Source organism: Thermobia domestica, chromosome 3, assembly GCF_964235325.1.
Source record: "Thermobia domestica chromosome 3, izTheDome1.hap1.1, whole genome shotgun sequence".
NCBI lineage: Eukaryota > Metazoa > Arthropoda > Insecta > Zygentoma > Lepismatidae > Thermobia > Thermobia domestica.
This window is the reverse complement of record NC_137456.1, coordinates 284,666,239-284,678,121: the sequence shown is the minus strand read 5'-3', so window position 1 is coordinate 284,678,121 and position 11,883 is coordinate 284,666,239. Positions and strand designations below refer to the sequence as shown.

Sequence of the window (11,883 nt, the reverse complement as noted above, 5' to 3'; positions counted from 1 at the left end):
TATCACCTGTTTCGCATTAGCTCTAAGGTTCTTCGTAATAATGCTCGGAGTTCCCTTTCATCTAGGTTTGATTTCCGTCAACTATTCTTCTTCTCTGATTATGTCTTCTTGCCACGAGTTCTGTATACTGTTATCATCTTAGGCACTGTTATTCTCGATACACCTAACACGCTAGCATTCTTGGATACACTTCTACTACTAAGACTACACTCGCAAATGGGAGAATCCGGTCTTTGTAAACCGGAAAGTCTCTCATCTTTCTCTACCTATGTCTTCATACACGGATCCGTACTACACCACCTAGCGCACTACTTACTATCACCCAACACAATACTAATACAAGACAGGCGCACTGTTGCAGTACATGGGTATTTGCATTATTTCGTTAATTATTTTTAAGTATGTTTGTCGTAATACGGATATTCGCCAATTAGCGATATAACTTAATTATACAGGGTGTACATAAGAGGATATCGGGGTTTTAAAGCTGTGCAGTATTTCGTAACTTGGACTAAAAATAGTGAATCATTCATAAAATGGAAAGAGTAACATTTACACAGTTTTTGCCTAGAAATATTCAATACATGTGCCTTCTGAGACGCAGCGCATATACAACCGATAATTGGCGAATCCTTTCCATACTTAAATCATTAAGACTGTCTGTTCGGGCGTTGCCATCTTTGCTACTGGTGCTATCAAGCGGAAAGATAGGGAAACAATCTACACTCATGCGCACAGCTAAAACTCTCATCTTCACTCCTTGATTCTGGCTATGAATGAACAATGGGCATTTCATCTTAGGAGACATACTAATAAATTGAAACTCTGATATTTCATGTTATATACGTATTTGTAAAATAAAGTCGCCTCCAAATATGTGCAGATTCAAGTTATTTTTATTAATCGTATGAATGAGTTGATGTTAGAATATATTAGGTATTTTTAATAAAGTAGATATTCACTCATTAAGGAGACTATACAAAGGCAGGATAAAAGCTAAACACAGAAAATGCAAACCATTTTATTTGTCTTTTATATTTCAGATATTACGTTTTGCACATAATTTGATTATACACCACATCTTTTTACAGTTGAATAAAGTAAGATCAACATAATGTTGTGCTCTTTATTTTCCTGTTACCTATAGAAAACTGACTAGATGACATTTGTATTAGAAATTTATATAAAATTTACTTTTTGTACTGTTGTAGAGATGAGATTCCGTATGTTTATTGTGAACAATAGCATTATAATCATCATAAAATGCCTTTTAACTCTTTCTTTGCATTATTCTTAACTGAAGCAACAATATACTTGATTACACAAATATACAAACGTAACAGCCATTTCATTCTATGCTCATACTGAAAATTATTTCCACTGTCGCAAACTCTGACGTAAAAACCCTGGACAACAATAAAATACGAATAGCAGAGTTTTTAATTTATTTTTCGTAATTCTTACCATTTACGAATATGGACATCATAAACGGCATCCGCATATACTGAGATAAATAATATTGTTATGATTTCTGAACTTCAGACCAAATTATTGGTCGAAAAATACGAACTTTAAACGCTTACCGTACCTAAAAAAGTAATACGGTTTTTCTAGTTCATCTATTCAACTTTCCAACATAGTAAAAACTGTTTTAATTTATTTATTTATTATTTTTAAGAATTATGATGTATCAGAACTACTTCAGTTGAATATCAGTTGACTATTCTACCATTCTCTTAAAATACATTGAGACTCTACGAGTACCAAACTTTCAGGCATTTCCACTAAAAGTTAACTTACAGGAACAATTTTATATGAATATGCCATTTAAGTTGTACCAATTGAGCAATATGTTTTGTCCGTAAATCTATATACATATCAATCGAAGATATATCTTGTCTTTTGAATGTTATATGCCGATTTGACTATAATGATCCTTATGTACCAACTTGGATTATTTTATTTTACAAAACCAAACTAGTAACAACCTAACTTCAAACTGCTGAATTGCAACCAAATTATTCAAATGCTTGTTCGAATTGAAATTAAATGAAAATGGCATATAAAAACGCTATAATTGTGAAGTTTTATATACAATGTTCTACGAATAACAGACTGCAATAGTAGACTAAGTCAATTTTTGGAAGCTTGCATAACAGATATATTTTCTCATTCATTTTCTTAATGACTGATATTTAATTTCATTTTCCAAACCTCGAACCTGAAATTCTAAAATGTTCAAATGTGCAATACAGTGTACCAAAACAAGCAATGATTACAGCAGAAGTTAAAATAAGTACTAATGCCAATGCAAATGAGAACTTACAATCGCTTTACTATTATAATAGTGTCAACAGAAACAATGTACGTAAGCATTAAATATACAGGGTATTTCAAAACACCGGTAACGTTTGGGAGCTGATTCCTGACACCAAGATAAGACAAAAAGTACAGACCAACCTGCGTGCACAAATGATTCCTTTCGGAGTTATAGACTGCCGAAAACATGAGATAAAAAAAATAAAAAAATAAAGGTCCACAGCTCCACAACTATGGGACCTACCGTAGTTGGGTCAAGACTTCACTTATGAACTAATATGTGCGCTATCCAAAAATACATGTTTCAGAATCCTGCGGTACTCATGCGACAATTTTTATAGAGGGAGTTTGGTTAAGGGCATATAATTTGAAGTACTCTCCAACTGCCTCTATAAAAATTGTTGCGCAAGTACCACAGGATTCTGAAACTTGAATATTTGGATAGCGCACATATTAGTTCCTAAGTGAAGTCTTGAGCCGACTACGATAGTTAGCATTGTTTTGGAGCTATGGACCTTTAAACCTTTAAAGTTCATTCTTTCATGTTTTCGGTAGCCTATAACCCCGAAAGGAAGCATTTGTGCACCCAGGTTGGTCTATACTTTTTGTCTTATATTAGTGTCAGGAATCACCTCCTAAACGTCGGTGCTGTTTTGAAACACTCTGTATAAAGAATTCTGTTACAGATTTCCAATTAGAAAATACTGCATGGTGACTACAGCTTCAATTCATCCGCCATCTGTCATCACCATCCATCATTTGGATAAATTTTTACACTAAATTATCAGATTACAAAACAGTTACTTACAACGAAACTCGGTGATATAAGGGTTTGGAACATAGATCTTATCTAAAAATATAAAACCTCAATTAAGGTTAAGGAAGAAAGAAAAAAAGAAAGAAAAATACAACTTCCATTTAATAAAAGAAAAAATATGAATACCATATTTTAACTAACCATTATTTTATTGATACTGACTGATGCTATAATTGCTTAACTCATTCTTTTCTTCAAAGTATCAAATGCATTTCGACATGGGCTACTCTGCACAGACAGTATACTTGAAGAAGTACTTTTCAAGTATTGCATTATCTTGTGATACCCTATTCGACATCGAGTACTCCATGCTGCTTGCTATAACCATGGTGTCAATTATTCATGATCCACTGTACTGACAAAACACCAACAGTTAAAAGATTGTCTCCATACTCTTCTGTACATGCTATACCTTAATATTATATATCAATACAATTTAAATCGATTCCTACTCCTAAATGCCGATCCTGTAATTCGGAATTGAACAACAACGAAGTAAAAAAGTGATCAAATCAGTAACAGTGTGATCAGTAACCAGGCCTGTGTGATTAAATAAATATTTCTAGCCCGAATAGTTTGTCTATCTCAGAATAATCCTATAAGTTAACCTTAACTAGTTTGTAGTTGGAATCCCTTTCAGCATCTGAGACTGTATGAAACATGGGCCTACAAATTACTTGAAATCAGAATTACATGAACTCCCACCGGGAATAGGACCTGACTCTCGAGTTAATCTAACTCACAACTAGCAAACTAGAAGTCCGTTTCTCTACATTAACTTATACAGTCCTCTTCATGAGTGAGTGCATGCTTTTTGCATCTCTGGACCCGGATTCGATTCCCGGTAGGGGTTTTGGCTTCGGATAGAACCTCGAATTCCCCGGGACGTGAAACTAGTCAATCAACCAACGAATTCACAGATCTTAATACGATATGAGAGTCAGATTTGAATGTTCTAATATTCATAATTCGAGGCAAATTATACAAAGCATAAGATATAGGGTACACTGGAATATATTAAAATAGAGTGTTCAAATTTAGGAATGATCTTTAAAGAACCAACCATCATCACTTTCAACACTAATATTAATAATAAAATTAGAAATATATGTCACATACGATAAATTATTTTATCATCATTATGTATATTAAAAATTATCATTTTGAGTTTTCGTGAGTAGGTAACGTGTCAAAACCATCATACAACTTTTATACAAGCTGCCTCGTTGCTATATGGATACCGTAAACGCCTTCGGCACGGAAGACCCGGGTTCGATTCCCGGTGAGCTCATGTGGTTGGGATCCAACATTAAGCTATACCTCCACGTCTTATATAGCTTCGCTGCTAAAAGGGAAGCTAAATTAAAATCCAACCAAGCGATTTTTATACACAGCGATGTCAGTAAATATCAAAACCAGTTCTAATGTTCATAATTATAACAAAATACAAATTACTCAGAACAAAATTACTATGACACATTAGTTAGTTCTCGTAATGTGAATAATATTGGTACTAAATTGTATAATAAATTACTTGGTGATGTACAGAACCACTCACATCCTCCATAAATTTAACAAAAAAAAATATTCAAATTTTTTTCACGTAAATATTATTATTCAATAAGATAATGCTCGATAGATCGAGAAACTGAATGTTTTTATGCCTTGTGAATATTCTCTTAAATAAATATTCCTACACGTTACAGTCAAAGTGGCCATTTTGTTTAACTTACAGGAAGCTAAATGGATTAAACAAAACGATAAGAAGGATATATTCACGTTGTCTTTGTACTAGTTAATAGCATTTAAAGAACTATTTTTTACAATCTTGTTTTGGTTACAAGTTAATAGTGCTATGACACACACAAATCTGTGATGTGCTGATTAGTTTGAAAGTACAGTGAAACCTGTCTATGTTGGCCACCATCGGTTCCATTGAAAAGTGGCCGACTTAGAGAAAATAAGTGTGATTGATGTATTTTTGAATACGATTTCTAGTATTAGTCGATTGTAAAATTTTAATAAGCAACGGCATAACAGCTACTTTTAAATAATGTATATGGGGTAATCATAACAAAATACAGTACTAGAAAAAATTACGTATTTATGGGGGGGGAGGGGGGTTAGATTTCTGAGCTTTCAGCATCTATGGCCATTCAGCCCGTCACGTTCGAGGGATGACGTCCATCGGCGAGCACACTGTTCGGAGAAAGGGAAGGAAGAGAGGATTGGGGTAGGAAAAAAACGGCTTGGGACCTGTAAGTTAGGTACCACCCCGGTATTTGTCTAGTGTGAATGAGAAAAACCCAGGGAATTCTCATTCAGGGTGGCTGGCCTGAAAAAGCGTTTACACTTTTTCGACCGAGTGACCCCACCGGGAATCGAAACCGGGACTGCTTGCATCGATACGTAATTTATGGTGGTTAATTCTAGACATATTTCTTTCATTCTTTTTGACACATATGCACATTCTCATTTTGTAGTTCTTGTACGGTATCGTCTACCTCTTGTCAATGAGCTACAAATATTTCCTTGGAGCGAAAGATATTTTGAGAAAATCTTCATATCTCAAAACCTCCGCTACCTTTCAACAAGCCCTCAGTTGCCAATAATTGGCAATTGAGATGGTTAGCTTTACCCTTGAGAATTTTCCGAAATTACTAAAGCTCCCCACTGATGAAAGGAGTCGATATAGCTAATGGATTTACCAAAACAGCTGCCTCTCATATGAGAATAAGAAAGAGTTAAGAAAAATAACAAAATGGTACTTTGCGTGGACAAGAAACGCAGGTAAATTTATCATTATCATCATAGGGTAAACATTGCTTCAATTTGACCAACTTCTGAGATAGACAGATGGCTAACTTACACAGTAATACGTAACAATGTCTTATGGGAAAATGCAGGTTGAAGACGAACCAGCCCAAGATGAGCAGGTGACCAAATTGACAGGTTTTACTGTACATTCTAAACAATATTTGAAAAATTACTGAACTTTTACGTTCTGTAGCTAACTTAGGCTGTAGCTGTAGCTCTTTTACGTTTTCACTACTTAATCGAATATCAAAAGTATCCAATCATAAAAAGAAAAAGATCTCAATTTTTATATATAAATATATACATCATGAAAATATAACAAGTAAAACGGCAGATTTATGTTTATACTACAATATAAGTATAGGAAAAATAGGCAAAATTTTGTATTTAACCATTCTTCAAAGTATATAAATATTTCACTGGATGTCAAAAATATGAACTCTGTTTATTATGAAAATATTGTCAGCATCTCTTCTTCATTATATTCCAAAATATGAGAAGTATTTAGTAAATATTTCCAAAAACTAGGGGCAAACATTTGATGTTCACACAGAAATTATTGGAAATTATTGCAAATTTATTTTATGAGAAACATGTGAAAAATAGTAAGTCTACCTGTGAAGAAGTCGCCGCAGGAGAATGACGCTTCCATAATCCTCGTCTTAGGCTGCCCAGCTCGGCAGCGCTACGCAGTGGAAAAGTGTGCAGCCAATCAGTCGAGGTGACTTCCAGTAATAAGGAGAGTTTACATAATCATGTGACCATTTGGTACTCATTTCTATATGATATTATCATGGACCATGCTAATATAAAAGTCACATTGAGAGACAACATGCTGTCATAGTGACCGCATAAGGTGGGCTGCTGATTATATATATATATATATATATATATCATCTTATCGATGGATGTACAACTGGCAGGATCATAGTGCAATGTGTAGATATATCGACAAAGTGTGTACATGCCATTAACCATGTCACACAGGAAGGAAGTCCCGAGATCTCACGATGGACCAAAAATAATTACAAGTGCAGCTGTTGGGGAAGCATTCTGCGAGCTTTCACGCTGAACTCCTAATTCAAAATGGAACAGGAATCTATCATTTCGACCCAAAGAATAGCTCCCAATCTAGACAACGGAAGCGCGTTATATCACCAGTTCCGAAAAAAAGCTTCTTGAACAGGTTTCAATAGGGAAAGAAGGTGATAGTTTGCATCTTCTGGGGCGAAGAAGGGATTTCGTTATTTGATTTTCCGTAGAGAAGAAGAGATTGCTTGTATATCTCTGCATCATGTCCATGAACCCATTATTATCCCATTTACCTTACCCGCCGAATTTAGAACCATCAGACTTCAACCTTTCTCTACACTCAAAACATCTGAAAAGGTAGCAGTTCTATAGTAAAGACTGTTCGTGAAATATGCGATCAAACCTTGATTTTTCTCTGAATCTCATCAATGTCTGAGTACTTTTGAGAAAAATGCGTCACGATACATGGAGAATGTAGAGAAACTTGGAAGTGCCATCGCCTAGGAGAACTGTTTCACAGCTAGACTCACTGCTTTTCAAACAGTCAACTTACTTGTACAATGTAACAAGTTTTGAATTATCAAGAAAGTACTTTCTAGAAATATGGTACTAAAATAATATCTACAACTATTTTCTACAATTACAAAATATATTCTGCTGTTTGCGTGAATTATCGTTGTAGTGCTAATATTACTAATGTACTGAAATTTGATATATACAATATACTCATTCTTTACAAATAATCAGAAAAGTAGTTATGGCAGTTTTATAATTTCACCTCGTGAACAGAGTACAAATCAAACTTGTGTACAGTAAACAAGTTTTGTATGAGAAAGTCTGGGTCACTTTCTCTTCAAAAATTGGAACTTTAAATCTTTATGAGTATCATATATATTACCGGCAAAGTAAAAATTTCAGGCATCATTAAATATACCCAGGCAAAGTAGAAATTAAAAGCATAAAAGTTAGGAACAATAGTTATATAGTTTAATAGTTTCTGGTTATATATTTCAATAATTTTAATTTATATTACCTTAAATTTTTGTTAAAGTTAGTGTGATTGGTTTAAAATAAAATTAGTAACTAAGTAACATTTCTTCAGAATGCTTTTATACATATTTATTAGCGTTATAGCTAATAATGATAGCAATTCTGCCTTAACGTACCTTAACTTTAAAAAACTGTAACAGATATTACATGTGAATCATGTACAAATAAAGGTAAGCAATTTGATACCTTTATAAATTCTAATGATTCATATATAGTGAATATGAATTATAAAATATATATAGTTTCATATATAGTCATAAAGCAGGAGGAGCGTTCAGAAAGTAACCTCCGAACAGTCACTGTGCGTGAAGTAGTTCAGTTGATTTTGAGTTTAACGTGCAGCTAGGCTATATGAGACGGGAGCTACTGAGTAACGTGGAATTCGAACCACATGTGCTCCCTGCGTGAAGTAGTGGGGGCAGCACTACTATCTTTGCACAGACGTGAGCGGTACATCAGTCTGCATCCAGTCGTGATAGAGTGAAGGTTTGTCTGATCACTAGTTCCACTTTTGTAACGTCTCAAAATGTGTGCTGCAATAGAAAACCCCGCCGAGTGCGAGGTGCGAGCTGTGATACGTTTTCTTACGGTAAACAATATGCGGCAGCAGTCGGGAACTTTGGGTGCCGTGTATGGACCAAGTGTGACGAGTGAAGGAGTTGTTCGTGAACGGGTTCGTTCATTTAAAAGTGGACGAACAAACATTCATGATGAAGAAAGGAGTGACAGGCCATCAGTGGTCATTGATGAACTCGTTCAGAAAATTGATGGAAAAGTTGCCCCTCCCATATTTGGCACTCAGCGATTATCAGCTCTTCACGCATATGAAAAAGTGGTTTGGATCTAAGCTCTTTGGTGATGATGAGCAGCTGAAATATGCGGTCATAGACGGGAGATTTTTCTGCTGGTGGAATTTCTAAGTTAGTGCAGAGATATGATAAACGCTTGAATGTTTATGGAGACGATGTTGAAAAATAGAGCGAAGAAGTAGTTTTCAGATGTATATAATAAATTCTTCGTATTTACTTTGGTGTTTCTTTTTTTAACCAATCGGAGGTTACTTTCCGAACGGTCTTTGTAGAAAAAATGGACAAATCCCTACGCATAATACAGCTTGTTTTTAACAACGCTGAATTTCTCGGATAAAGGACAGACTTTCTTGTATGTTATGACAACGTAAATTACAATTACACATATTTCTGCATTTTACACTTACAAATCTTAAAAATTTCGCTAACATCATGTAGCATTGTAGCATATCAATATACTACGTAAGTTTGAAATATTACAGAAATAACGTGTACATTGTATAACTGGAATGTATTCCTCAACGGATCGATCTGAATGAATAAAATGAAATTATTTCCCACTTCGCCTAAAGTATTGTTAACAATGTCCGATTTCATATATTTGCCGGTAACATATAGACTTCTGGTGTTGAAGACCAAGATTGGCTATGCAAAGCCAGATAAAATAAACTACATTTTACTATCTTGTGATTCTGACTACTAAGGAACCACTTTCGGCAATTGAAAAAAAAAATGAATTAACTAATGGTACAATCTAAGTCTCCATCTCTTGGAAGACAATCCATAATTGTAGCCATTGCTCTGGTTAAATATGTCATAGTCCCATAGGAACCGCTTGGAGCACTATCATAGAAATGCTGGCAAATGTATGCAGCACCTCCACATAATAGACCACCTGATGAAGTAGTTTCCCGTTGGGGTTTGGCACAACACAAGGTAGCGTCTCCATTAACTTTCATCTACAAAGAAAGAAAAAAGAACGCAATGAATTATACGTAATATTTACTACGCAATGCGTAAGGTTGTTTTCGATTAGTTATCCAATATTGTTATCGGTGTGATAAATAGACAGACAGCAAGTTTATGTAGTAACTATCAAAATGTTACGTTTATATTGAAAGCTTAAAATATGCGAAATAAAATTCACAAATTTCACCAATAAATTGCTTAGAATAAAGTACTAATTAATGTAAAGGGCACTGAAATGAAATATACTGTTTAATATTTAGTAAAATCACCAATAATTAAAGGGAACACTCATTATAATTTAAAATGATTTTACGAGGGTAAGTCAAAAATTATCCGCAATTTTGGCATAACTTTTCTTACATTGTTCATACTGATCTCTGTTCTCGTTTATTATTGTCATGCTGTTGTGGTCATGCTATGAAAGTTTGATGGTAATTTCTCCATTTGTTTTCCTTTTGTCGCAGATAGATCATGGCCACTTCATTAAAAGTTTGCAATGATCAGTGATCAGGTTTTTGTGGTCGGAAGGGGTATCAGGAACCATAACTGATTTCCAGACGATCTACCACTTCATCAATAGTCACTTGTCCGTCTAACAGATTCATGTCATGTGCATGCTCAATGTTGTCATCGTTTGTGACCGTAGATGGTCGTCCGAATCCTTTTTCATGCGTAACTCTTGTGCGATCATTTTTCAGTTTTTCAATCCATTCATAGACCGTCTGTTGCGGCAAGACACTGTTCTCGTATTGTACCGAAAGTCTTCTATGGATTGAGGTCTCTGGTACACCTTTCGACCACAAAAGCTGGATCACTGCTTGTTGTTCCTCTTTGGTGCAAACTGCTAATCAAGTGGCCTTGATGTATCAACAACACAAGAAAGACAAATGGAGCCGGATCAAAGTTTCATAGCATGAGCACGACAGCATAGCAATAAAATAAACGAGGATAGAGGTCAGTATGAACAATGTAAGAAAAAATATAGATATATTACGGATAAATTTTGACCTACCCTCGTAATAGCAATAAAGCTTTCAAACTGTCATGATTAAAAGTTTTTTGTCCTAGGAAGTTGTTGAACAAACCTCATTGTTGTAGAGTTGTATACTCATTAAAGATTTTAGGATTATTTCCGAGTAGCTAGTCTTTCATTTATGCTTCAATTTGTATAAAAGGACTCAGAAACATTCTGTATTGTGACCTATGTTTCTACGATTTGCTACGTGCACTTCTAGTCCTATGTTATTATCACACTTAAAATGAATATTCTCCTGTGCTTCGAGTTGAGTTGATTTTAGTTTAGCGTCCCGTTCAGCAGCGAGGCTATATGAGACGTGGACCTACTGATTAACGTGGAATCCGAACCACAAGAGTTCCCGCCGGGAATCGAACCCGGGTCTCCCACGCCGAAGGCACGTACGCTAACCGCTTAGCCACGAGGGAGCTCTTCTGTGCTTCGAATATAGACACACGTGGGGAACACTTGGTTAAGAGTTAAGATACGAAAAAAATAAAAACAGAGCGAAGTTGTTGGAAAACGGTGGTTTTCAATGTAAAAAGGTGGAATTTTTCCAATCGTACCAGCCGTTTGGGCTCCGCACTGGTAAGGTGCGCTATGTTAAATGAAAATGCAATGCTGCCAGTTCAGAGGCTCTTCTCTTCAGCCTTTACCATACCAACAATACAACATTGTTGAGAAACGGATTCGAGTTGAGTTGATTTGGAGTTTAACGTCCCTTTCAAAAGCGAGCTATATGAGACGGGGCCTACTCTGCCGTCCTAAGCGAAAAGACCTTAACTCCACATTTTTCGAAAATCGAGAATGGGAGTGTTCGTAGTACAATTCTGCATCTATCTAAAGTAAAACTGACGTGGTTTGACCAATAAGTAGGGGGTAATGACGTCATAAGTGTTTACCTTATGTTCAAAACTGTAACTGTAAGTAAGCAAAAAGACCTTAAGTGGCAATTCATAAGCAAAAATATTTAACTGTATTACCACACAAATTTTAGATTGTGAAAATATATTTAATAAAGTTTTACTGAAATACAACAAATTTGAACGTACAGT

General features: G+C 35.2%; 1 protein-coding gene across 2 annotated transcripts in view; it reads right to left on the bottom strand.

Moving 5' to 3' along the window:
• Window positions 1–990: 990 nt before the first annotated feature.
• The window catches only part of LOC145681103 (putative phosphorylase b kinase regulatory subunit alpha), a 147,011-nt gene continuing 136,118 nt past the window's right edge, over window positions 991–11,883 (bottom strand). The window contains exon 26 of one of the 2 annotated variants that reach the window (XM_081752511.1): window positions 991–9,803. In XM_081752511.1, the coding sequence (XP_081608637.1) occupies window positions 9,582–9,803 (222 nt within the window). In that variant the 3' untranslated portion in view covers window positions 991–9,581. The remainder of the gene's footprint in view (window positions 9,804–11,883) is intronic. The other variant, XM_081752510.1, reaches the window with a different exon arrangement.